The 25,412-nt window shown below is 38.9% G+C and overlaps 1 protein-coding gene across 1 annotated transcript; it reads right to left on the reverse strand.

Annotated features, from left to right (window-relative positions):
* Positions 1–16,024: 16,024 nt before the first annotated feature.
* On the reverse strand, positions 16,025–23,189 carry LOC122668734 (histidinol-phosphate aminotransferase, chloroplastic-like). The gene is made up of 10 exons (XM_043865270.1): positions 23,028–23,189; positions 22,695–22,955; positions 22,440–22,523; positions 22,038–22,192; positions 21,795–21,892; positions 21,159–21,267; positions 20,484–20,641; positions 19,463–19,605; positions 19,189–19,329; positions 16,025–16,212 (listed from the first exon to the last, which is right to left on the reverse strand). Exons 1-10 carry the CDS (start codon positions 23,187–23,189, stop codon positions 16,081–16,083), a joined length of 1,443 nt encoding a protein of 480 aa, XP_043721205.1. The 3' UTR covers positions 16,025–16,080.
* Positions 23,190–25,412: the final 2,223 nt, after the last annotated feature.

A 25,412-nucleotide genomic window follows, 5' to 3' on the forward strand; every position in this document is an offset into this window, starting at 1 on the left:
TATCAGAAGGTACCAAAGAAGAATAACCCGAAGAGGCTCTACGGAAATTCAGATGACAATGACTAACCAGGTGTTTGCGTCATGGCTTCGGTAGATGCCACTCCAATAATGCAAGAGGGTTGAAGTACTGAGAGGAGATATCGGGAGAGATGCAAAGATTTTTAAAATCATGGATAAGAAGGCTAGTCACCTCACAGTGAGAACATTTCAAGCAAAGCTCTTGACGCGGAGACCAAATATTTTCCATCTCCTCAATCACAGCAGAGCTCTTCACAAGTCAATCCTGGAGACTAGCACTAAGGACATGATAGGTGTAGAGCTAACAAGACCAAAATCCAAGGTTGATCACCAGGCCAGCACTCCCACCATATTTCATAAAGGCAAACTACCCACCCACAGATAAGATTACTCCTACTCAACAAAGTGAACAATGGTCGATACAGGCTTAGATCCAAGAGAAACCCCAGGTCTCATAATAGAAGTCTACTACCAAATCCCACCCATAGATGGCCAATCAACCCTCAAGGAAGAAGTCACCATGTTCAGCTCCAAACTAGGCCTAGTATTGAAGAAACTAGCATGAGCCTGAACCTGGGTAGGTGGGCCCCATTAATGTCAAGAGAGGTCAGTCTCGCACAAGCACACCTAAAAGAATAAGATATCCCCCAACCATGGTCCAATAATCAAAATCCAAAGATGATCCACCATAAGACGGCCCATGAATATTTGGGCCCTCAGTTACAAATGAGATTGGGCTCAATTCAGTTTGCAAAAGTACTCCATTATTAGGAGGTCCCCCACCACCTTTGAGCAGCTATTGGTTGATCCATCAAGAATAAAAGATCCTAGCCCAAGGACAAGAGATAGGTGCCCATGGGCTGACCCAGAATGTGACGCTGTCGGTGGGCTTACACATTTGCCCAGAGGCCCACTTAAGTTGATGAAGGCTAGTGCGTAGAAGTCGGTTCACGGGAATCGCCATCCGCACAGTAAAAGACCTATTGTAATCCTGTAGTGAGGAAGGCCACCTAGCCATTCGAAAGATGCCTATAGGTCATGCCAGCTGTTGTGCAACATCCAAGGTATACAAGTGCATAGGCAAACCAAAAGGTGCACCCACATCTCTACCTAACTAAACGAAGAAGATGGGAAGGGACCTCCTGATTCCAAGGCAATAGTGCAAGTATGTAATCTTTAATGAACCATGACCCCCTAGATAAGGCCAAATGAACAATAGTTGGAGAAGGGAGCTGCAGCATAATGATCTTACCACCAATTTTTCGAATGAACAATTCATGAGGAAGTCCACAGGACACAATGAGAGATTTGGAAATTAAAGAATCTGCAACTCACTTTGAGGTAAAAAGCTTCCCTACAAGAAGCAGATTCCAACTAACCAGCCTTTGTTGAGACAACCCCCTCATCAAAAGGAGTTCCAGATCATCAGCCGACGCCAAAAACTCAGATCCTTCCTCCTCAAGAAGATCATCTTTGTCAATATGAGGATTCATAATCATTACACATACAAAACCCTAAAATCACAAGATCAACATTGTTAACTAGACAAAATACAACCTTGGTCATAACAACTATCAGAGCCAACTAAACCCTATAAATAAACAAAGAAAAGAAAAGAAAGGAGAATCCTAACCAGAAGAAAGTAGTTTCAAGAAACCCCAAAAGAAGCTAAGTCAGAGAGTACAGATCCAGACACCAAAGAAAAGGCAATTTAGGAAATAAAAATTTTGAAGACAAACCCTAAAGAAAAATAAAAAAGAATTTAAAATAACCAATGGTTTCCACTGGAACTCCAACTCGTTAACTAAGCTCAAAACACCCAGACACAACATTAACCCACAAACATAGAAACAGTAAGAAAGAAACAAAATAAACCAAGAAAAATGAAACAAAGACCTCAAATCTAACCAAAATTAAAACAATCAAAACAATCGAAATAAGAAAACGTCATTCGATCCCTACACAAACCTTAATCGAAGCAAGCACAACTAGAAACATAGAGTCGAAGATCCTCCACCAATGGTTACCACTAGATCCGTCGATTTCTTTGGAGAAGTTGCAAAAGGTTCCTCATGGGAGGGGAAGCCTCGCCAACCAAAGAAACCAATCCCCAAGTGGGAACTTAGAACTTAAGAAAGAGAGGGGAAAAAACCTCATGAGAGGAATCACGAAACCCTCCAACTCGAGGGGAAAAAATCGCTAAAGCGGTCTCACAACCAAAAACACCATTTGTTGAAGTCATTACTTTGTTACCAATTTTTATGTCAACTTGAGAAACTAAGTGAAACAGGAATGAATTTTCATCGATTACTCAATGTCCGCATTTAGTTATTAACCAAATAAGTTCTCAGTCTTGTTATGAGGTATGCTCTCCAAACAGGATACAGACATGCTATCTTTCACTTTGATTGCCTCTCTTTGATTTTATGTTTGTTGTCCGAGCCTTGCCAGCCTCAATTGGAAATTATTGTAGTTATTGTGGATATAAAAATCCTCCAATTAAAGTTTGATTATTTTTGTTTCCACTATATTTCAAGAGCATAAAATGTTTTAACCCATTTCTTATCTAAGTGGGCAATGGGTACCCTTAGTCTTTGGGTTTCCTCGTTTCTAGAGGAAGGCCTATTACAGAATTGAATGGAGGCTGCATGTGGCAGTAGGGGACAAGCCTTCCTGGGCCTGGAGAGGTATTTTAAAGGGGAGAAATCTTCTTAAAGAGGGCTTATTGTGGGTAATTGGTACTGGCTTGTCTATACAGATTTGTGAGGATCCATGGATTCTTGAGCTTGAGGCCTACAAGCTCCTTTCATCAAGACCCTTAGCTTGCTCTATTGTTTGTGTCTCAGAGTTGATAGGATCAAATGCTTCTTGGGACTTGGTTCAGCTGAGGAGGTTCTTTCGCATATGAAAGTGGAAGCAATTCTCAAGATTCCCCTTAGTACCACTAGCTCTCCTAACCAGCTTATGTGGGGTCCTCTCCCTATAGGATCTTTCTCTATTAGACTAGCTTCCAGATTGGGAGCCATCATGTCCCCTCTATCATCTAGATTGGCAGTTAAGACATCTTCTATTTCAAAAGAGGTTTGAAAGATTCTATGGATCACAAAGGTTCCTCCAAAGGTGTAGTCCTTCCTATGGAAGGCTTGCTTAGGTGCTATTGGAGTGTCAGTAAACCTAAAGCAAAAGCATGTAGTGGTTGATGATACCTGCCCAGGGTGTGGTAAAACTCCAAAAACAGTGGAGCATGCCTTCCTCTACTGCCCCTTGGCGCAACAAGCATGGTTCTCCTCCCCGGTGTCTATGAGATCAACTACAAATCAAATCTTACTTTTCTATGCTTGGATTTCAAAGTGGGGCAGAATCCCAGGAGTTTCAAAGAAGGAGCGACAAAAGGTTTTTATTTCTCACTCCATTATCGTCTAGGAAATATGGAAGTTAAGAAATGCTAGAGTGTTCCGAACCTCTATCCGCCCCCTTCATAAATTGGTTACATAGTGTTAGCAAAATTGTTGATGAGGTGCTATCATTGATCCCCGGACCGTCCTCTGACTGGGACCGTCCTCTAGTCCGATGCCTCCCCAACAGAATGGAGGGTTTCCTCTTGTCCTTGAGGGGTTTTTTTTTTTCCTATCTATACTGATGCAGTAATCTCTGCTCGCCCAAAAGCATTGGGGATTGCTTGTATTGCTTTGGACCAGTTTAGGAAACTTCAGTTGATTGTTACTGACCATCATATGGTAATGCCAACTATGGTAGGTGAAGCACTAGCTGTTTGTCTGGCCCTTTGTTCAGTAAAGAGGGTAGGGATATCTCAAGTTTTGATTTGCTTGGACTACAAAGTCCTTGTTGGGTGCCTCTCGTCTGACTCCCTACTGCCTCTGCGAGAAATTGCCACTATAGTCAAAGATATCTTACTGTTGAAGATTGAATTTGATTTTACACCCTTCAACATATTAGTAGATTGGTCAACATGATTGCCCATTCTATTTCCTAGTGGGCTATAAATTACCCTAGACAGGGTTTTTGATTGTCTTCCTTACCAGAGGATCTTTTGAGTGTTGTAATGCAGTTTATGCCCTTTTAGGCTTCAATAAATTCCCCCTTCCCCCTCCTTGAGAGGGTTGGGGGGGGGGGGGGAGCTCTTGCATAAAAAAAAGATGGATCGGTGGAATAGTCGATTCAAATTGAAACTAGTCGTGATTATCCCAATTCTAACTGTTCTAGTCAGACAAGGTGGATCGGGCTAGATGGAGCAATTTGATCCGGATAGATCGATCCAGTCGATTTGATGCATAGGGAATGTCCATGGGCGAAGAAAAACTTTACTATTGGTGATTTGACCCTGTGATTGGACTCTATGAAAAGTGAATGCCATCGTTATCTCTCATCCCTTATTGTTTAAAGTTGAAAATAACTTTTCCTAATCCAATCAGAAGATCAAATTCTATAGGTTTAAGAGATTATCTTTTTTACCAAGGGCGAGGAGAAACTGGGTCCTTCCCCCAATATCTATTAGGTCATGTTTGTTTGACGGAGAAAAGTGAAAAAGGTAAAAAGGTATAGAGAACTTGTATTTGTTTCCCACAAACTACCACAAATGTGACTGTATGGTTAGATGGGGGTGAGAAGCTTTCAACAAGCTCATTAATTGGTAGGACTTTGGCACTATTCATGAAAAAATTACTTTTAAGTATGTTTCTCTCTTTGTCCTATTTCCTTTCTTTTCCATGGAATCTCACCCCATGTCCATTTCCTCTGTCTCCCACAAAATCCCACCCTACTACAAAATGCGTATTCCATTATTTCCATTTTTTTTCTTGTCAACCCAACCCACAACCCACAACATATGGGACTCATTCTCACAAGTTTCCCACCCCTTTTTATTAGTCAAACAAGCAGGGCCTTATTGAAGAAAGTTCTATGTGGGCGAGTGTCCACCCTATGCCAGACACAGGGGCAAAATGGCCGCCCTAATGACTAATGACCGCCATGTTAATGTCATCTTGCACACTCTCAGGATCTTTATCTGCTCCATTTCCTGGGCAGCTCCATTTCCCAAAGTTCCTCTAATAGAAGGGGGCAAAATGACCACCCTACCCCTGCCCGAACACACTACCCGGGTGGGCTCTACCCCTTCTCTATTAGAGGGTATTTTTATCTACTTTATTTTCCCAAATTCCTCTAATAGAGGGGAGTAGACCCCACCTGGACAGTATGTTTGGGTAGGGATACGGTGATCATTTTACCCCCTCTATTAGAAGAACTTGGAAAAATGGACCTACCTAGAAAATAGAACAGATAAACGAACCAGCCAAATGGAGCGAACAAGAAATAGAATAGATAAAAATACCACGCTCCCATTGGCCCTCGTGCACGGACAGGGGCATGCTCCCCCAATTAGTAATCTTTTTTTTGTTTTTGTTGGTAACTCCCCCAACTACTAATCATGACCCGATTTTCATGTTCAAATCAATGAATGTGGGCATATCTATGGTCCAACTCATAGGGATACGGAGCCGCCTTTTGAACATTGGATGTTACTGAGAGGAAGACTTTCTCGTTATCTTTATAATTATTATTTTTCACATGGAGTGAGCGTAAGTGGGAATGGATAAGCCATAAATAAAACGAAATAATTAAAAAAAAAATAAAAATTCAAAGGATTCATGAACTTTATCATATCTCCAACAACGCTGTGTTACAAAGTTTCCTTGGTTTTGATGCTTTAAATTAATAACAAATTAGAGAGAATAATAGTTAGGTTATTAACTTATTAGAGAGAAGTTTAAGTTAAGATAAAATACATTATCTTAATAGAGAGTATTTCTTTCAGGAATCTTTGATTAGGGTAGTCTTCATCATATCTATAACAACCTAACAATCCCCTATAATTTGTTTAAGTTAAAGATAAAATATATTATCTTAAGAGAGAAGAGAGAGAGAGAGAGATAGTATTTTCTTCCAGGAATCTCTGAGAAGTCTTTATCATGTCTCACACTTCTCATATTTATAAAAGATAGAGCAGAGAAGACTAGTTTTGCAAATAAAGATTAGTGGATATTCTTCAAGCATTTGACATCTTATCCAAATCTTTCCCCACTAATCTCTCCAAGTTGGAGGAGTCAAAACACATGCATCTAAGCCGCCCTATTGATCCTCATATCCCATTCAGATTGGGCTTGCCTTGGAAAATGGTAGATTTAATAGGAAAAAGGATCTTTCTCCTTTTATCTTATATTTGTCTTATTATTATTATTTTTTGTCACGTGGCCCGCATGTAGGGATGTAAATGGATAATCAAAATTTTGAATTCGATCCACATTCGTATTTGTTTAGAAACAGCCACATGTAAGGATGTAAATGGATAATCAAAATTTTGAATTCGGTCTGCATTTGTATTTGTTTAGAAACATTTGTATCCGTTTAGAGATGTCTAGAAAAAAAACAATCCAAATACTCTGATAAAAATCTGTCCGGAAAAAATCTGAATACTTAACAATAAAAAAATTAAGTAAATAATGATCTTGAGGAATTTTGAAGATTCAACAGGAGATGTAAACGGATGGTCGAAAATCCGAATTCAATTTGCATCCGAATCCGTTTAAAGTTATATGTATTCGGCCAGGGAATATACGGATCCAATCACATCCGATTGGTATCCAAGCTGAATCCGATCCGTTTTCATCCTTACTCGCATGACTCTGCTCTAGACAGAGAAGCATGCAAAAGTACTATTTAGGGAATTTTTTTTTTCTTTTTCGGTAAAGATTATTTTGGGAAGTTATTGAGGATATATGTGATGTAGAGTTGTAGTTATTTGCTACAGTTATGAAAGTTGTATGTGAGGTGGAGTTGTACATGGGAGATGTGGGAGAAACTTTAAGAGTTAGTCCTATTTAAGAGGCTAATATGAAATAAAAGAAAGATTGAAAAATTCTAAATTAATTCTTAAATTTATATTGAGAGAGGAATGACGGCCTCCCAATTGCACCAGGACGGTTTCGTTGATAAATTCAAAATCCCTGTTTTTTTTTTTTTTCTCTTTTTAATATATTTTCTCTCCACCAAAATCTACACAAATAACAATATCTCACCCAAGGCAATACTTGTGCACACTTCCATTAGTCAATGCGCACATTTTTTGGTTTTAGAGGGCCAGGCAGCGATCTCTTCCCCCCCTCGCCCTTTTGGTTTTTTTGGAGATAGATATGGCATAAAGAGAGTTCAACTCACAACCTTCATAATTGTGAGGTGTTTTATCTTGTGGTCCAATCATTTGGAATCTTGATCCCCGTGACTGATTATAATTGGAATTACATTTGAAACAAATTTGATTCTTTTGGCTATTTTTTTATTGTGCAACTCAAATAAGTGTTCATACCATAGGGAAGGAGCAAACAATGCGGGACAATGGTAAGCTTTATAGAGTTTAAAGTTGGTGCAAATGTACTTACATGCACTTGTGATGAATTGTAAAAAATATTTCAAGATACACAATTTTTATAGAGAGGGAAGTATTGAAATGTTGGGCGTTATAGGGGTATAGTCTCACACAGGGTTATAGTAATTGGTATCGATATCGATCCAGATTAGTTTGTATCGGTCAAGTTTATTCCTATTTTTTTTTTTAACATTTTTACCCTTGTCCGTACCAATTCATTGATACTGGATCGACCAAGAATCAGTATTGTTCTCCACTGATATCAATATGAATCGATGGATTCCTCAAACCATGGTTCCACATTAGTTATTTGAGATATTGAATGTATCTTAATATACCTTTGAGCCATCTCCAACTAATGTCTCAAGGATTTGAGTTGGACCTCCAACAGCTTTGAAATTGCAAGTCCAACATTTCCTGCAAAACAATAAAAAGGGAATCACATCATCCACCACTTTTGGTGGCTAGGCATACTAAGTTCTTGTGTGTGAGGAAATGAAGATGACAAAAAAAATCATGGACAGTCAAATAATTTTTCACATGGGAACCATAGTGACAAGCTAAGATCGTCAAGCAGGCCTTTAGGGCCCCCCTAGATTTGAGCCCAACATAGACATCTTGAACATAAGTTAAACATGGGCTTGATGGAGCTATTAGGGTAATGGAACCCAAAAAATATACTTTCCTTTTTGTCAACCCTAGATCATTAAAGGGACAAATAAATACAGCATTTAATACATAAATATTTTTAGGGGAGCGTGGCCTCTATGTTTTCGCCTTTCATATGTTGCGGGCGATCATTTTGCTCCCCCATTGTGTCCGGCATGGGCGGTACATTTCCTTACAAAGAACTTTTCTTCATATTCTTAGGAAAAAAATCCTCACGTTGTCCATTCAACATACAATCATTTGCCAAACTAAAACACAATCTATATATGACTTTCATTATTTTCAAATTAAGCAGCAACCTATTGTTTGAAAGTACTAATTGTTAATTATTGTCATTACATATTACTAATATTTGTTTCGATTTAAACGGTTTCCTAAATGGTTCTGTTTAATCCGTTTAACTAAGCAGTCCCAATTTTAAAATCAAAACCGACCATTTATTAACAATTTCACGGTTTCAGTATAAATAGATCGGTTGGCCTTCTCGGATGACGGTGATGCCATCTTGAACCTTCCGGTTTTCTACCTTGAAGGTAATTATCTGCTTTGTTTGTCATAATTTCTGTTTGGTTTTGTTACAAAAATACTGCTTGTTTTATAGCATTATTTTTCTTCCTTCTTTCGTTAATATTCTACAATTTTATAGTAGTATTGTGGTCAGTAATCAACCTAGAGAAAGCTTGCAATGTCCCTATAGAAACAAGATAACTTTGTTGGAGAGGAACAACAAATTTACTTGTTCAACCTAGTTTTATAACTTCTATGGAGGAAGTGCTTAACCAAGTTGATAATCCTTGCACAAGAGGTGTGGTATGTGAATTCCCTTGAAACATCTTGTAACTTGCTCTTTAATTGGTGAAAGATATGATTGTAAGACATTGATTACAAATGTGGTTTAGCTACAAAGGTACGTATGGATTCTGGGAAAACATTTAGAGAAATGACTTGAACCCTTAAAATTTGAATCATTAGTGAGACAGACTCAGGTGGACCTCCATACGACATGTCAAAACCCTAGAATCGGGATTGGTCTTGATTGATTTTCGATTCAAATAGGCTGAATCGACTGATCTTGATGCAGTAGCACTATCATGTTTGGACCAGCATGACTTGAGGCGAAACTGAAAACTGACCCAAACCAAGCTTTTGGTCTAACAAGGGTTGGTAGGGGATTATTTTTATTATTCCCAGGTTGACACTGGGGGGGGGGGGGGTTGAAGTAGGGCCTCCAAAAATTCTCCCGAATTTGCTCCTGACACTCTTCCAACACTCCCTTGGTGTTCCCCACACAACTAGCAGTCACTACCTCACACTGGTTGATCCCATACAAACTACACTCACTCAGACACACAATGATTGGCTTCCTCATTGATGGCACTTATTCGGGTACACTCATTGGAAAACACTTGATTGGCTGAGGCAATCCAAGTTTACCAATATCATACAGTCGTATGCACATCCACCTTACAACCACACCATGGTCAATAATAATACACAGATGCGAAGAAGGCACTATTGTTAAATGGTTCGATAGATTGCCTATATCCATGGAGCACTGCCATGATCATGCAATTCTTGTGCTCAATCCACTAGAGATTTTTAACTGTAACAACTCAAGAACACCCTCTCTTGTTTCAACCCTTGCTTGAGACAAGAGTGTTACATCCATGCTCCAACCTAAACAATTGTGGACTTGTGTGTAGGTACAGTCCCTACGGTTGGCAACATTGGTGATTTTGGACAACAACAGTAGTCCCCAGTGGACTGATGGTAAGCACATCAACCTTCATGTTTGACACTCAATTTTACATGTTTGACATCACACATTTTAAGTACCTAATCATTGGTCACATAACCTTGAAGGTGGGTAGAAGGATTGGGGAAAAACCCAACTCATCCTAGCTACAACAGGTAGCTGATTGATCACAGCCGGCTGATCAAGACCAACCGGCTATGATCAACCGACAGATTTTGACAGCAAGGATATTTAATGTATGGCTGTGGGACCCAATATGTGGTGGAATTGGTTCTCCATCTCTTGATCCAACATGATGTGGAATGTGACCATTGATCCATGTCCAAAATAGAACCAAGGTGGTGGACCCACTTGGACTTGAATTGGATTTAATGTAGCTTGAATTGGAAAGTCCCATGCCAAACAAACCTTAGGTGCTCGGGTCTATAAATAGGAGCGTCACATCACTTCTTCACTTATTTCTTACCAAATTGGGGAAAAAGAGCTGGAGGAGCTGGAGAAGGGAGGAAGAAGAACTTAGAAGGAGGAAGGACATCAATCTTCAGAACTCTTTTGCAAGATTTAAGTCTTGGGTGAGTTCCTCACTCCTTCCTCCACATTTCTACTTAGGAACCATGCTTAGAATCCTCTCCCATTGTTGTAGTTCTGTAGAAATACAATCTCTCCATATAATCCATATGTTAGGGTTTATTTATGAGATTGATACTATCTTCTAGCTAGCTTGTATAGGTTAGGATTGCTAAATCCCCTTTTGTTTTGATGTTTTCCTCAAATTGGAACCCTATTTCATACACGGTCATATATGACCACGGTCAACACATCAGCCATTGGATATGAATACTCCATTCTCATGTGTCTATCCAATGGCTGAAATATTGATTGTTTTCCATACACCCATGTATGAAAACTGGTCCTTAAATTAAATTGGGAGTTTTCTAAATTATTTCATTACATTTCAATTTAATATACTTCTTGGAATATGTTCTCCATTTTCTACCCCAAAAAAAAATGTTCTCAATTGAAATTAATGTCTTAAATAGACTATAAATGATCCAATGGTCTTTAGAAAAAACCGGGATTAACGAAAAAAAATCCCCACATTGTCGGCTTAATATGGCCTCTTTTATTCATTTTATCTTTCCTCCTTAACCATCGGTGGCCCCTACTGACAATACCATTATCCATGCTGCCATTGGTGTGGTGTAGAGATTCCTCTTACATCAACAATATGGGGAACCATCCCCATAGAAAATAATATAAACATATTGAACTAGGGCTGCAACAGGGTCGTGTTGGGCCGGGCTTTTCAAAACCCTATCCCAACCCTAAGTCCTCTTAGCTGGGCCCAGGCTCGCCCTGACCCTGACTTAGGGCCTAAAAACTCTGATCCTAACGGGCCAAGCCCAGCCCAAGCCCAAGCCCGCCTTGATTGGCCTTGATTGGGCCGGGCTTGACATGTTGGCCCTAACCTTGACCCTAACCCTGGCACAAAAATGATTTAACTTACCAACATATGAAATGTTTTTTGGGGTGAATAGAACATATGAAATGTTACATGTAATAAACCTGTATTGACCTCCATTTGTCAAAGCCACAGTCACTCGGCTCTTGCTGCACTAAGCAAAATAAAATAGCTGAATGTTTATATAGCAAAATAATAAAGGGGCGGATTCACATTAATCTGGTTATTTTATTATGTTTCTTTTTCCTTGATACAATGGTTAGGTCCCATTTTAAATAATTATATTCCTTGATCACATGTATCATAACTTATATTTTTTGATAAATAAAGAATTTTCTTCACAGAGTACAACCCAGAAATGATGCTTCAGTGAACCATAGAGCACATACTAGAATACTAATACAATCAACAAATAGGGTCAAGTTCAGGGTCAAAATCAAAGCTAAATTAGGGCCAAAGTCAGGATCAAAATCAGGGTCAGACTGAGCCTAAGGTCTAAACCCTGACCCAGCCCGGCTCTGACTCAAGGCCAAGAATTTCTGGCCCTAACCCGTCCTTAGGGCCACAAATCTTTAGCCCAGGCCCTGTACGGGCTTAGAGCGGTATCGGGCCGACAGGGCAAACTTGCAGCCCTATATTGAATCATAATTGCAATTTGCTCAATGGTCTATATTTTAGACACTTGCCACGTGTAGTATTGATTTGCTCCCACCCACCCCCTCATTTACTGCATGGAAGCTCAAATGGGTCTAAAATTTTTAAGGGCTGATCTCTGTGCTGCAGCGCTTGCTGTGCTCAGACACATGGGCTGGCCATTAGGGGAGCATGCCCACCCCCATGTGTATGGACGCAGCCTACACCCCGGACACAGAGAACATTTGACCAATTTTTAAATTGGGAGACCCTAAGGTCCCCAACTTGTTTGTCAAGTTTCAGTCTATTCGGAATTTAATCAAGTGGCAATGGAGTATTGGGGGAAAAAACATTATAATTACAAAGAGGGTGTATGTATGAGAGGGAAAAAGATCCTCTGCCTTGTCCGCATCTACCAATGCAGTACAATGCAGGCGCCGGAGCTCGATACCTAGCAAATGCTAAATCCAACAATGCCAAGCTTGAGAAGAAAAAAAAAAAAAAACACGGGTCAACGGGTTCAGCACCGTTGGATGTAGCATCTGCCAGGTGTCAAGCTCCGGCACCCGCACTGCACTGCACCACACTGGCAGATGCAGGCACTAGAGAGTATTTTAATCCGTATGAGAGAGGCAATTTAGATCTGAAATTTGACACTTCCAAATCTACACCATTCCCACATTCAATGCCCGGAATTGCCCTAACACACTCTTACGAAGTAACATGTCTTCCATGCATTATTTTCAAGATGGAGGTGGTGCCCCAATTGCAGTTGCTGCTGGTCCTCCTTTTGGTGCTGCTGGAGAGAAGAGAGATACCAACCCTCTGTCAAGGTGTCTGATTACACTATCCTAGGGCATCCATGATCCCCTAGCCTCATCTACTCCTGTTAACATTCTTAGGGAGCATCAACTATCGTGATATTCAATTCTTCCACTAGAACCCAATAATCTTGTATGTGAAATTTGTTCTTTAAATGCTGGCACCATTGAGGAGCTTTCACAGTATTGATGAACAAATGCTACCACTATTACTACTTCCATCTAGTGAACTCTGGCTTCCAACAATCTGATTAAATACAATCTCATGAGAACCCTTAATTATTGTGGCAAATAACTCATTTCAGTACTAGATGTAAAACTAATTTCTTCTCATAACTGAATCCATTGCCAGATTTTTAGTTTTAATTTGGAGGATTTGCTTTTACTAATCTCATAAGCAGCTATCTTGAATGGGATATATGAAGATGCTTATTCTGTTGTTCATATTTCTTGGGGAATGGATTATCTTGGTAGTAAAAAGTTCTAGCAGAAAACGAGCACACCGGATAACTCAGCAAACCCGGTGTGATTTTAGTCGAATATGGTTGAATTTAAGGGGGGTAATAAGGAAAAAGACTGCCATGAATGACAGAAGGGATGTTGCAGCCAAACTAACCATGCACAGAAACTAGTTTTTCACAAGGAAGATGCATGGTCAGGGAAAGGGGTTTGGTTGAATTTCAGAAAATTACTTGGACACCCCCTGTACTATGGCCATTTTGCTTATGATTACCAATGTTTGAAACAATTACTTGACACCCCCGAAACCTAACGGTGTTAGTCTGTTGTTAATGTTTAATTGCAAATGTCCATTTTACCCTTATCACATATTCAATGGAAAAACAGCAAAATAGGTTGAATGGAAAAGTCCATTTTACCCTTATCACATATTCAATAAAAAAAAGTAAAATTGATAGATTTACCCCTGTTACCCTCTTCTTCTTCCTCCTCCTCCAACACCACCTCCCCTACCGCCTACTGCATTGCATCTGCAACAAGACTGTTCAGTGCCCGTGGAATGGGAAAAAAAAAATTGAAATGGCCCTCTGAATTCCATATTTCTAGATACAAAGGCTGGTTCTAGGGTTCTTGGGGATCGATTCCATCTCATTTTAAATTCAGAGACAATAGAAATTGGTGCTCAAGAACCCTAAATCCAGTCCAAAAAGAACCAAAAATAAGAAATTTCTAAGGATCCCTCGTTTTTTCAGTCTCAGCCGTTAATGAAATGTTTTCAATTACTCGAACGAATTTTCCACCCCCCATCCGTAGAGCACCTTTCCAATTCAATAAAAATGAAATTCATTCAGTAATCAAAGTTTGACAGCAAAACATATGGTTTCAAAACCGGAGCTGTTCAACCAATGCTCCCAAGAAAAAAGTTCCAAATCTGATCGAATTACCTTGGAAATTTGCCGGCCTAGCCAAACCTGGATTGTTCTCATCTGATCCAGCCATATTGATTATCTACAAGAAAAATCCACGAGACGAAAATAACCTAATTCAGACCACCTTTACAGTTCATAAACCCATAAACCCATCCATATACCCTAGATAGATAAAACCCCGATAGCGACAAGCAGGAAGGCAATCAAGAAGAAAGGTCAAACACACAAAACCCAGAAGGCAAATTCACAAAGATAATCTCATAAGAACAATGATCCAGAAACCTACATAGACCCTTCTACCAAACTGTGGGCTTTTGACGAACAAGCCGAAATTCCAGCCTTCCAGGGTCAATATTGACCATCCACCGGAATTCCCAACTCCTAACACGAAGAAGAGAGGGGACTACACAAAAGACTATTGAAACAATCAATAGAGTCCGATTCGACCTTTCTGGCTGCTGGTTTTTTTTCTTCGCGCACAGCCATGGCTGCCGGTTAATCTGTTGTCGTTTAGGATTATGCTCTTGTTCACTTTGATTCCGATTTGACCTTTCGGGCTTAATCTTCGAGGATGCCTTAATGGTTTTTGAAACAACAGCCATGGCTGCTGGGTTTTTTTTTAATTTTTTGGTTGCAGGAGGAGGAGGAAGAAGGAGAAGAAGAAGAAGAAGAAGAAGAAGGGGGTAAATATGTCACTTCACTACACCTTAAGGGTTGTTTAGGTATTTATAAAATATTTAACCCATGGTAACGGTGACTGACTAACGGACAGGGCTACTTGAAAGAAATGTTAAACTGCAGGGGGTGTTCAAGTAATTGTTTCAAACGTTGGGGAGACTTAAGTAATTAGGCCATAGTATGGGGGGTGTCCAAGTAATTTTCTCTTTTTTTTTTCATTTCTGTGGGAATCTTATCTGCCCTCTCAGCTTCATGTTCGTGTTCATGGCAGGCGAGGAGGCATCACCAGTTACCCAGGCCACCATTCAATTTCCCAACTACTAGCAGAGGATGAGATAGCTCACCACTGCTAGTCGTCGGTGATAATTCATCAACGGGTCACGACTCCATCTACTGTCTCCCCTACTAATGACCTACTGATATAGCTCCATCAAATCCTGTGTTAAAGAGGTTCTCTCTTCAGAGGGTGCAGGGAAATTCAGTGCAAAAAAGAGAGGTTACAGGACTTTATGCAGCGATTGTGCTACCTTATCTTGTAATGTTTTACATCTTATTAACATAGAGCAAGGGAATCTACATGCTGCTTGCATGTATTGGCATCTCCCACAACAAGCCAACGTTCGCACGGGCGTGAATTTCCTTTTCCCATTAATATATTTGAATAACCAAAAAGAAAAAAGAAAATATACTAAATGGGTAATGGGCTGACCACTTGCTAGTTGCTACCCACTCTGCGCTTAGTCAGCCAAATCATTGGGTGACCTTGGCTTTAAAAGGCGAGAGTTGTTCAGAAGCTCTAAGAAGAGTCTTGACTAATGAGAGAGAAAGAGAGACTAGGTTATGGTGTTCAGGAGCTAGGCCATGGTGGTGCTCTCTCCTCCAGGGATGATAATAGCAGTGATATTCTGGAGCTGTTCAGGTATCTTTATCTTCAACCTCTTCTAGTTACCAAAAGTCTCGACTTATTATGAGACACGCTCTATAAAGCAGCAACTAACATATCATTAATTCTAGCTGGAGAACTAGTTGACATTTCTTCATTATCCAGAGTAAGGAAAAATAAGACCATGTGCATACAAATCTAACACAATTTAAGTATAATGCAAGACACATTATCCTGCTGCAGAAAGGACCAACAGAGAACCTAATGTCTTCAAATGATTTGAAGTAGGTTGAAGGTGACTGCAGCAAATTTATTACATGGGGGAAATGAATTACCTCAAAAGTTTGAGACACTCCATTAAGGCATCAGTGTGTTCAGGCTTCCCAACAGAGACCCTGACATAGCTCTTCAGTTCTTTGTTGTTGTAGTGCCGAATCATTACACCCCTTTGTGCAAGATCATCCTAAAACAATTTTATAATTTCATATTGTCAATGAAGATACTGACTAGCTGAAATTCTCTGCATGAAAAATCAATCAACTAGACAGTTCAAGCAGAGGGCTTTAGGTATACTTTTCACATGATTGCTCACTTAAGACCACTATCTTTCAAATGGTTCCAGCAACTACATAGCTAGTGTAATTTATGGTAAAAGTAATTTGAGCCCTAGATATTGAAAACTTATCCCAAACTTTTGTATCTAAAATGCATTAAACATACAAAAATAAGAGTTCAAAATCATCAAGTTTATGCTAGTTACAATTGCAGAAGCTTCTTAGACTTCTCATTGTTTCTTTGATTGCAACCACGAGAAAACATTTTAAGAGTTCTATTGCACTACCAAAAGTACCTTAAGAAGATTTACAGTCCCAAGAACAACTAGATCAACTAGATTGGGGCATAGCAGCAGTAACTGTAATGACCTACAGCATCATAGATCTACTGGTGACTTAATATAAAAATTACTACCTCAACATGTTTATACTACATTTCATGACTTAAGAAGAAAAAAATAACATATTAAAAGACCCATTTGTAATAAACATATTATTACCTTGATGTGAACAATATTGGATGTATTTTTTCTCCCTCCCCCCAGTTAGAAACAGTGACAATATGGATAGGTAATAGTGGACACATAAAAAACAGTTGTATGGCATCCCGATGCCCTTGTATTTAAGTCGCAATGCATTACAAATAGAGCCCATATAAGGAAAGAGAGAGAAGGTCGATCAAACTTGTGAACTTCCCAATGGCAGTGGATTAGGATCGAGAGAAGATACGGATGCTCGATATAATTGCATATAATAATATAATGATTGTTAAGTGTTGAAGTCATGAAATAGGTCACAAATGTGTCAATGAGCTTGGAGCCTTGGACTTCAACTCTCAACCATAAACTGGTAAAAGAACAATGGCACAGGCCCAGATTGGAATGTGGATCCAAATCCAATTATATTCATGTGTAGGGCCCTATTACAGAAGCTTCATTCAGGTGTTTATAATGTCAGTCCAGATATGAGAAGAAGATATCAAACCAGGCCCATTTCCTGCCATGTGGATTTCCATTTCGTCATTATGACAGTTGGATAGATGGGGAATCCCCAGGACAAGCTACATGCGAAATCTGGTGGGCTATAATGCTATTTCCATCTCATGTTCCTCATTTTTCCCCTTGTTTTGAGGTTCCATCTTATTCAAACAGAGTTGAATGTTTTAAACAATTTCAAAGTATTAATCTGACATGTGGCTATGTAAGGTTGTGCTATATACCAATCCATGATTAGATGATGACGTGGACAGCCTAATGTCGTTCAGACTTTCGAGTTCTAGAGAGAATCTAGAAATAAATTTAAGGCTCAAACCACAGTTTCAGACCAGGATCTGATATGACAAAACCTGAGTATCGATATGCCCAGAATAGATGTCATTTGGAAGATTCCCAGTATCTAACATAATATAAGTCAGAATACTCTAATTTTCTGGTCGAGCATGCTACGAAGGATGGCCTATCTAATTATACTGGAATCTTGGAAAAAAGACATAAAAAATGGATGAAACCAGGTTGAAGAAATTTCGAGCCATATTCAAGAACTTGAGATGTCTATGTAGGAGGTCAGATCTAGAATTACTTTAGTAGATAACAGAAACTCAGAATTACAGATTAGAAGTAATAATCAGCAAAAAAATAGATGAACAACTAGATGGAGAAATGAAATATTAGGGAGGAAAATTCAACAAGTTGATGGAAGAGATAAGAAGAACTAGAGATACAATAACTAAATTAAATGGTAACAAGAACAGAGAAGAAGAATGAGAAAATATCACACCAGATACGAGCAGAAGAGGAGGAAGGAGATCAGATCTGGAATACCAATCCCATATGCACAGTTGCACAGCAGCAAAAAACTTTAAAATCTCAAAATTCTCTTATTCCAGTCATGCTTAATTGATGGGGGGGGGCATATATAAGTATATAAGCTTTCACAATTCCTAAATCAACTCATCAAAGGACTCCTATTTACACTCTCACACTTACTAGACTCAATAGATTCAAAACAGAACTCTATGTGTGCTGCTAAATACCCTATTCTAACTCAAAACTCTGCTAAGTACTACTAGTCCTGTACTCAACTTAAATCCACAAAAATATGGGCTTATAAATTAGGCCTGTTACAATGAAACCTATAAAATAAAAAAGTCCAACCTATAATATAGCTACCCATGACTGTTTTCTCCCCCATTGGACTGCCACCAGCACCTTGTGGGCCTCTCCCTATCTTGCGCCTAGGCCTACATGCAAGATCATATTGATCAAACTAGTCAAATGCAACTGCATCACAGCCCGTCCACAAAATTAGTTCACCAGATGTTGCCAATTGGCAGAAAAAGTCATGCAGCTAGAATCTTTTGAGGATGCAGCATATCCCTATCCAGTACCCCCTATAAATATTTATCCTCAATCAAATAATCAATAAAACTATTGTATCAATAGAATCACACAATCTTCATCTGCTAGTTTATTTATTGTTTACCTATCCAGCCAGTTTTCATTTGCAAGTTTATTCATCTTTTACTCATACAGGCAATATTTTAAAGTAATATTCCGAAGTTCAGAGCCCCCCCCCCCCTTTGTACTAAAGTTCAGGTTCAAAAGGTCAAATGGCACAAATATACCAAAAAGAAATAAAAATGTCATATTGCACACTAAAGCGAGAATCAGCTAGGGAATTTTTATGCAAGATAAAACATCATATCATGCATTGACATACAAATCACAAGACCATGCCTATAAAATATGAAGCTCAGCAGTAAAACAGTAACCAAATACAAGAACATTGAAAAAGAAATGAACCTAAGTAAAAGAACACAAAATAATTTGTGAACACCAAAAATTGCACCAACATAAACGACGGGTATTTGAAGAAAGATCAAGTACCTTCAACTTCTTAGCATCTTTTCCCGATGTAACCTCACAAAGAATGAAATTGGAATAACTTGGATATGGCTTCAGATATGGAACTTCACACAGAAGCTTATACAGCCTCTCCCTTTCTTGTACCAAAGCCTCCTTCACCTTCTGTAGAAATTTTTTACTAGTGTAAGAAATAAAATGCTCAAGTACAAAGGCTACTTATTTAATATTGTTATTTAGAATTGGATCATAAAAATATAAAACGATAGACAGTCCTTAAGTCACAGATTCAAAGTACCTCTAAATAGATGGGGTTCTGCAATGCTACGCAAGCAGAAACTTCAGCAGCAACAGACACATTATATGGTTGCTTTGCCCTCCATAGGTATTCAATAATGCTGAGAGGAAATGCTCCATATCCCACTCGGAGTCCAGCTAACCCTGTTTCAAGATTAAGTTGCCTGTGAAATCCCATAATTACACTAAGAAATAAAATTAGACCTGAAGAATAAGATCTTGAAATTGACAGTTCTATACAACTAATATGAAAAATATATGATGACCCTGCAATTGAATGATAAGCATGTCAAACTGAAGTGCTTGAATAGTTGGCTAACTCTAGTATTGAAAAAAAAATTGGACACAATGGATACTCCAAGACTTACATACTGTGATCCGCAAGATTGCTAATTATCTTCATATCCATCAAAAGTTCAGATTGTCAAAACTCAAAAAGATAAGTACTTAGTTCCCACTGATTGAATATTCCAGATTAATGAATCAGTAAGGCATTTGTATGTATAGAAAGTTTTCATCCTTTACACAACTAGCGGTGCAACTTAGGCCTGAAGAACCTGCCAGAGGCTAGCCCAACCTTTTTCGGGAGCTTGGGCTGGGAACTCTAGCCCGTAGGCCAGGCTAGGGTTGAGAAAACCCAATCAAGAAAGCCTCTTTCCAAGTGCTTGGGATCAGCACTATGATTCCCATCAAACCATTCCATTATCTATTGAGACTCAAAACCTAGCATATGCCAAAAACTAGAAAAACCAAGTATCTGCCAAACAAGTCTCTTACTTTTCACTAGAAAGTCTTATCCCAAGTACTTGAGGTCAGCTCAATGATTCTTTCTTATCACGCAATTCCACTGTCTATCACCCCATCCATACAGAAATCTTAGTGCAAGCCCTGGGTACAAGATGTCCCTTCTTTGCATTTATTGTGATTCTTTCTCTACATGTATCGTAATTGGAATAGTCTTATTACTCCAAAGAAACCCATTGACATGTTTTTTCAAAAGTGAATCCAAGATATAAACTTACCAGCTCGTTTGCTAAATGTCCGAAGGACAATTAAATTCTCATGCTTCTTCACCCATGTCATTCTAGATTCCAATCCAGAGAACTCAATGTATGCTTCATCCAGCACAACCAATATTGGCAGATCAAGAATCCTCATCAGATCAATGTCATTTATTAAGCTGCAAGACTGTAAGTTCAAAAAAATTGAGTCATAGTAGAAACTAAAAAGAATACCATACCACATACTCTAATCATGCTATCATGCTATCTGATGTTCAAGTTTGATGAAGTTAGCAGCATCACTCAGAATCATAAACTAATATGCCATGCTGAAGCCGCAATAAGAAACATGTAAACACACCTACGAAATCTTGAACACCCAAATTGATTGCATAATTCTTTTGATGAGACATTACCAAATATACATCAACTAGACAACAGACACTTCTAAGCATAGATTCGAGAATAATTAACAGTCCAAATAAATTCATCATTTTCATATATTTTGTTAGACCATCAGGATAAAGTCACAGGCCTGCCATGGTTCCTTGGGCCATGCTGCATTTTATAAGTCCATACACTGATAAAATATTCCCCCTCAAAGGTAAGACAAGTTATGAATGAAAGATTATATAACATAAACAAAGTAATAAAGCCAAAAATAATGCATGAAGAAAGGTTTGACTCAAACTGTACCTTCCATCTGGATTGTTTGGAGAAGTTAAGAATATGATTTTCGGTTTCTCACTCTCAACAACCTCAATAATGCGGCCTACATTCAAGCTCAAATCTGTTTTCCTAGGAACTGCAAGCAAAACTTAGAATTAAAGAGTGAATTTGACATCAAGGAAGATACTAAATATCAGGATTAAGCACAACACTCAGATGGCAGAAGCAAAAAGATGGGACAGGTGATGATAAATTTCAATCCTATATTCAAGAAAATTTGTAAGGAACAGTAACTGACGGAAATACAGAAATTAATAGCTAGCCAATGCATTATGGGTTGTGTAATCTGTGATGAACAGAGATGAGGCTATACAAAAGGTAAGAAATTATGGGAACCAATACCAGAATTTATATTAGCAATAGCAGTACCCATGGAAGGAGAAGAAAACATAGAGTTTCTGACTGATCTGTGGAACAAGTTATTCAAGTAGCTTCGAGAGATAAGGAAAAGGTGGTCTTTAGTCTAAATGCTTTTGTCTGCTGTATACCTTCTCTTGTAACTGCTTATGGTACAGAGGTCCTTAAAAAAATCACTTACAAAAAGGGGGAAAAAAGGAGAAAGAAAACCAAAGAAACAAAGAGAAAAAATAATTTTCTTTTTACCATTGACTACAAGTGCCCCATTAACAGCTGCATCAAATTGGTACATTGCAAATGTTGGAGGGCAGTCAACAATCTTGTCACCAGGATCAAGCACACATCTGCAGTAGTATACCAGATAAAAAAGGGAAAAAATGATAGGACTTTACTGAAGTCAGTAAGATGATACACACTGAAAGTTTGTAAGATTACAAACTCAAAAGAACAATAGTATTTGAAGCAATCATAGAATCTTTAATTTCTAACCGCATGATTAAATCGATAAGCTCATCTGCACCACATCCTGCAAGAATGTAATCCGACTCAAGGCCTGAATCTTCAGCAAGGGCAGCACGTAAACGACGGTTTTCAGGGTCAGGATAAACAAATGGGAATTTCAATGCTCCCAAAGCTTCAACCACCTACAAAAATCTGAAATCTGTACTCAGAACTGAAGTTTGCCTCAAACAATCATGTTAGCGGCTGCAAATACAAAACACAGGTAATATTGTGAAAACAAATTACACATCTATAGCACTGGAAAGTACAAAACAACAGTTCATACCCCACATGTTCAAACAGAAATAGTTATGGACTATCAGCAACAAAATGACTTCTTTTTATGGGAACCACTCATACAAGTAAAAAAGAAGGAATTATGAACCTTGCCACTGGAGGTGGACCATAAGGGTTTTCATTCGTATCCAATTTGATGATTTCCTCGGGCTTTCTCCCAAGACGACTAGACAAAACCAGTAGTTAGGAAACCATTTCATTAAAATGGTTCACTTGGCCAGTAGACAAGTGTTGAGAAATGACAATATTACTAGCCAATTATTACTTTTAGGTACGGAAGCAAACACCCAATCAAAGAAAACAGGAATGAAGACAAGCACAATTTCCAGATATACTAAAGTTGATTACCTCAAAAGGGAAAATAGGCTGATAAGGAGACAATTTCTTGAGATGGGCACGGATGAAAGAATCCCCTGTCAAACGTTCCTGGTTCTGACTAACATGGTCTACCGGAATCGTTGAGGCCATACTACAAACCACCAATTTGATATTCCCTCCTAATGAACAGATGGGTCTAGGCAATACTAGTGGGCGCAGCTTATGATGAGTTTCAAGCATGCAACAAGAGGAAGCACCGGAGAAATCAACCACACCTATCAAATCTGCACTTTATAACGCAAAGAAGTAAACAAACACAACATTCTACCGATAGTAAGGGGTATTCAAAAGCGTTTGGTAAACCTGCTCCGGAAATGGTTCCAGAACACAATTGGAACACCAATGACGTTTGATAAAACCTGTTTCTGGAAACGGGTTCTGTTGGTTTCCACTTTCAGCCAAGGGTAGGCCAAGAAACACGCACTGTTGGTTCCCACTTTCAGCTAAGGGTGGGCCAAGAAACATGGCCACGTGGCTGAAACGTGAGAAGGGTGGCTGAGATAAAAGTGCATAATAGTTGGTTATTGGAAAGAGTTCCACCCCACTCGGAAGCAATCTGAAAAGTAGGAGATGCAATAGTGGGAATTACTTCACGAAGGGGTCATGTGCAAAATCAGGGACACGTGACATTGGAACAAGGGGATTGTAGATACATGGGTGCGGCGGTTATGACAACTACCAAATGAGAGTTTTTATGAGATCCATCTATAAAAGGCAAAAGTCTTCGTTAAAGAAAGGAGACCACAATCAACAACACAACACTCTATAATAGTGTTTTTTTCTTTTCTTTTTATCTTTCAAGATGTAGATCTTGTCTTGTAATTTTTGCTGGGGTTGGCTTCCAGCCACCGATGTCTCATTGGCTCGTGTTTCAAGGGGCATTCAAGTAGGTCTTGCTTGGAGAATAACTCCAGCAATCTTGTCTTTTGGCCCGTGTTTCAAAAGACAACCATCATCATCAAATTGCAAACTTCATCAGTCCGTGGCTGGTAAAATTGTGGAAGCTTCATCAAATCCATTTTTGGGAGATGTTTGGAGAACAACTCTAGCAATCTTGTCTATTGGCCCGTGTTTCAGAAGACGATCATTAACATCAAGTTGCAAGCTCCATCAATCCATGGCTGGCAGAGTTGTGGAAGCTTCATCAAATCCGTTTTTGGGGAGATTATGCGATTTGGTCGTAGAATAATTGCAGTGTAAATACCAAATTGTAAACCTCATCAATGTCGAATTTCACAAGTTGTACTGACTCCAATTGGATACAGACTGCAAGTAAGCAACTTTGATTTTCAATCTTCTTCCTTTGCTTCATCCATCGCAATTTTCTTTCACTCAGAAGACCTTAGAGTTACTTAGGCACGGAAAGATCCCATTTTCGACCTGGTTAGAAGTCAGAACAGGCCGTGTCTGGTCTCTTAGAACAGGCCATTTCGCTAGTTAGAACAGGCCATTTCGCTAGTTAGAACAGGCCGTTTCGGCCTGGCTGGGAGATGGAGCAAGCCGTTTCATCTTAGAATAGGCCGTTTAGTCATTTAGAACAGGCTGTTTCATCCTGGCTGGAAGCTCGGACTGGCCGTTTCCAATTCTGTTTGGGCCTGCATTAAAGGCTCTGGCACGCCCGCGCTACCTTCACCACACGCTTTGTGCCCCTGTGTGTAGGTGTTGGATCTTTCACCAACAGGTTCTTATACTGTTGCCAATAATTGCAGAATTATATTAAAACTCTAAGTCTACTACTTATGCAATTGACACTAATTAAAAATCAAAATCATAACAATTCCATTACAATCACTACTTCTTAAATTTGCTAAAGGTAAGGGCCCATCAATTTGCTAGATTTTCCTAATGATAGATTGGACAGAGATCTTAAATGCTCTTTCCAGATTTTTGTTGTTGTACGGAGCCATGGTCTCAAATATAGTCACTCTATTTTTTGCTGTGACAATTAGGATAATAGTTGTGTTGGATGGACATTTTTCGACTAGGGGCATGTCACAACTGTTTGAAGCAATGTAATAACATTATCTGAGACATCATCAGATATAACTTGATGATAAAAACAGCAGGATCAATTAGAAGCATCAGAAGTAATTAAAGATAATTGCAGCTAAGACCTTTCAATACTAAATTCCAATAATTCCATTTGCAACAAGATAACTCAAGAAGTGAAGCTAACCTGTTGGCTGAAAAGGAACAAAGAATAAATGCAAGCAAGACATGTGACTAGGGTTGCAGGCTGGATTGAAGAGTTTTAGGTGGTCAAGTGTGTTTATTCATGGACAAAGAAACACTAAAATGATCATCCAGATTTGAGTAACCCACCAAATTGAAAGAAAACAGTCATACAGCTAATGAAGTTTCCACCACAATTTGAGAAACCCACCATAAAGAAACACTCGTATTACACCTGATTATTGTGGTATTTTGAAGCAACAAAGTTCTATATTATGTGTGGAAACCTAAGAATTAAAACTGCCCAAGTTGGCTCCCATAAACTGTTAGTTCTGCCCCCTTTGTAGTTTACCTCTATTTCTTGTAATTTCAACCTCTTTATTCTACTCAAGTAACTCAATTCTACACATGGGATGGCTACTTGAATCCTGTTTTTTCATTCAACTCAATTTAAAGCCGTCCATGTCTTTCATTCAAAAAAACACAAATGTATCATACTTCTCCTTCATATAGGGT

This window comes from Telopea speciosissima, chromosome 7 (assembly GCF_018873765.1).
Source record: "Telopea speciosissima isolate NSW1024214 ecotype Mountain lineage chromosome 7, Tspe_v1, whole genome shotgun sequence".
In the NCBI taxonomy this organism is placed as follows: domain Eukaryota; kingdom Viridiplantae; phylum Streptophyta; class Magnoliopsida; order Proteales; family Proteaceae; genus Telopea; species Telopea speciosissima.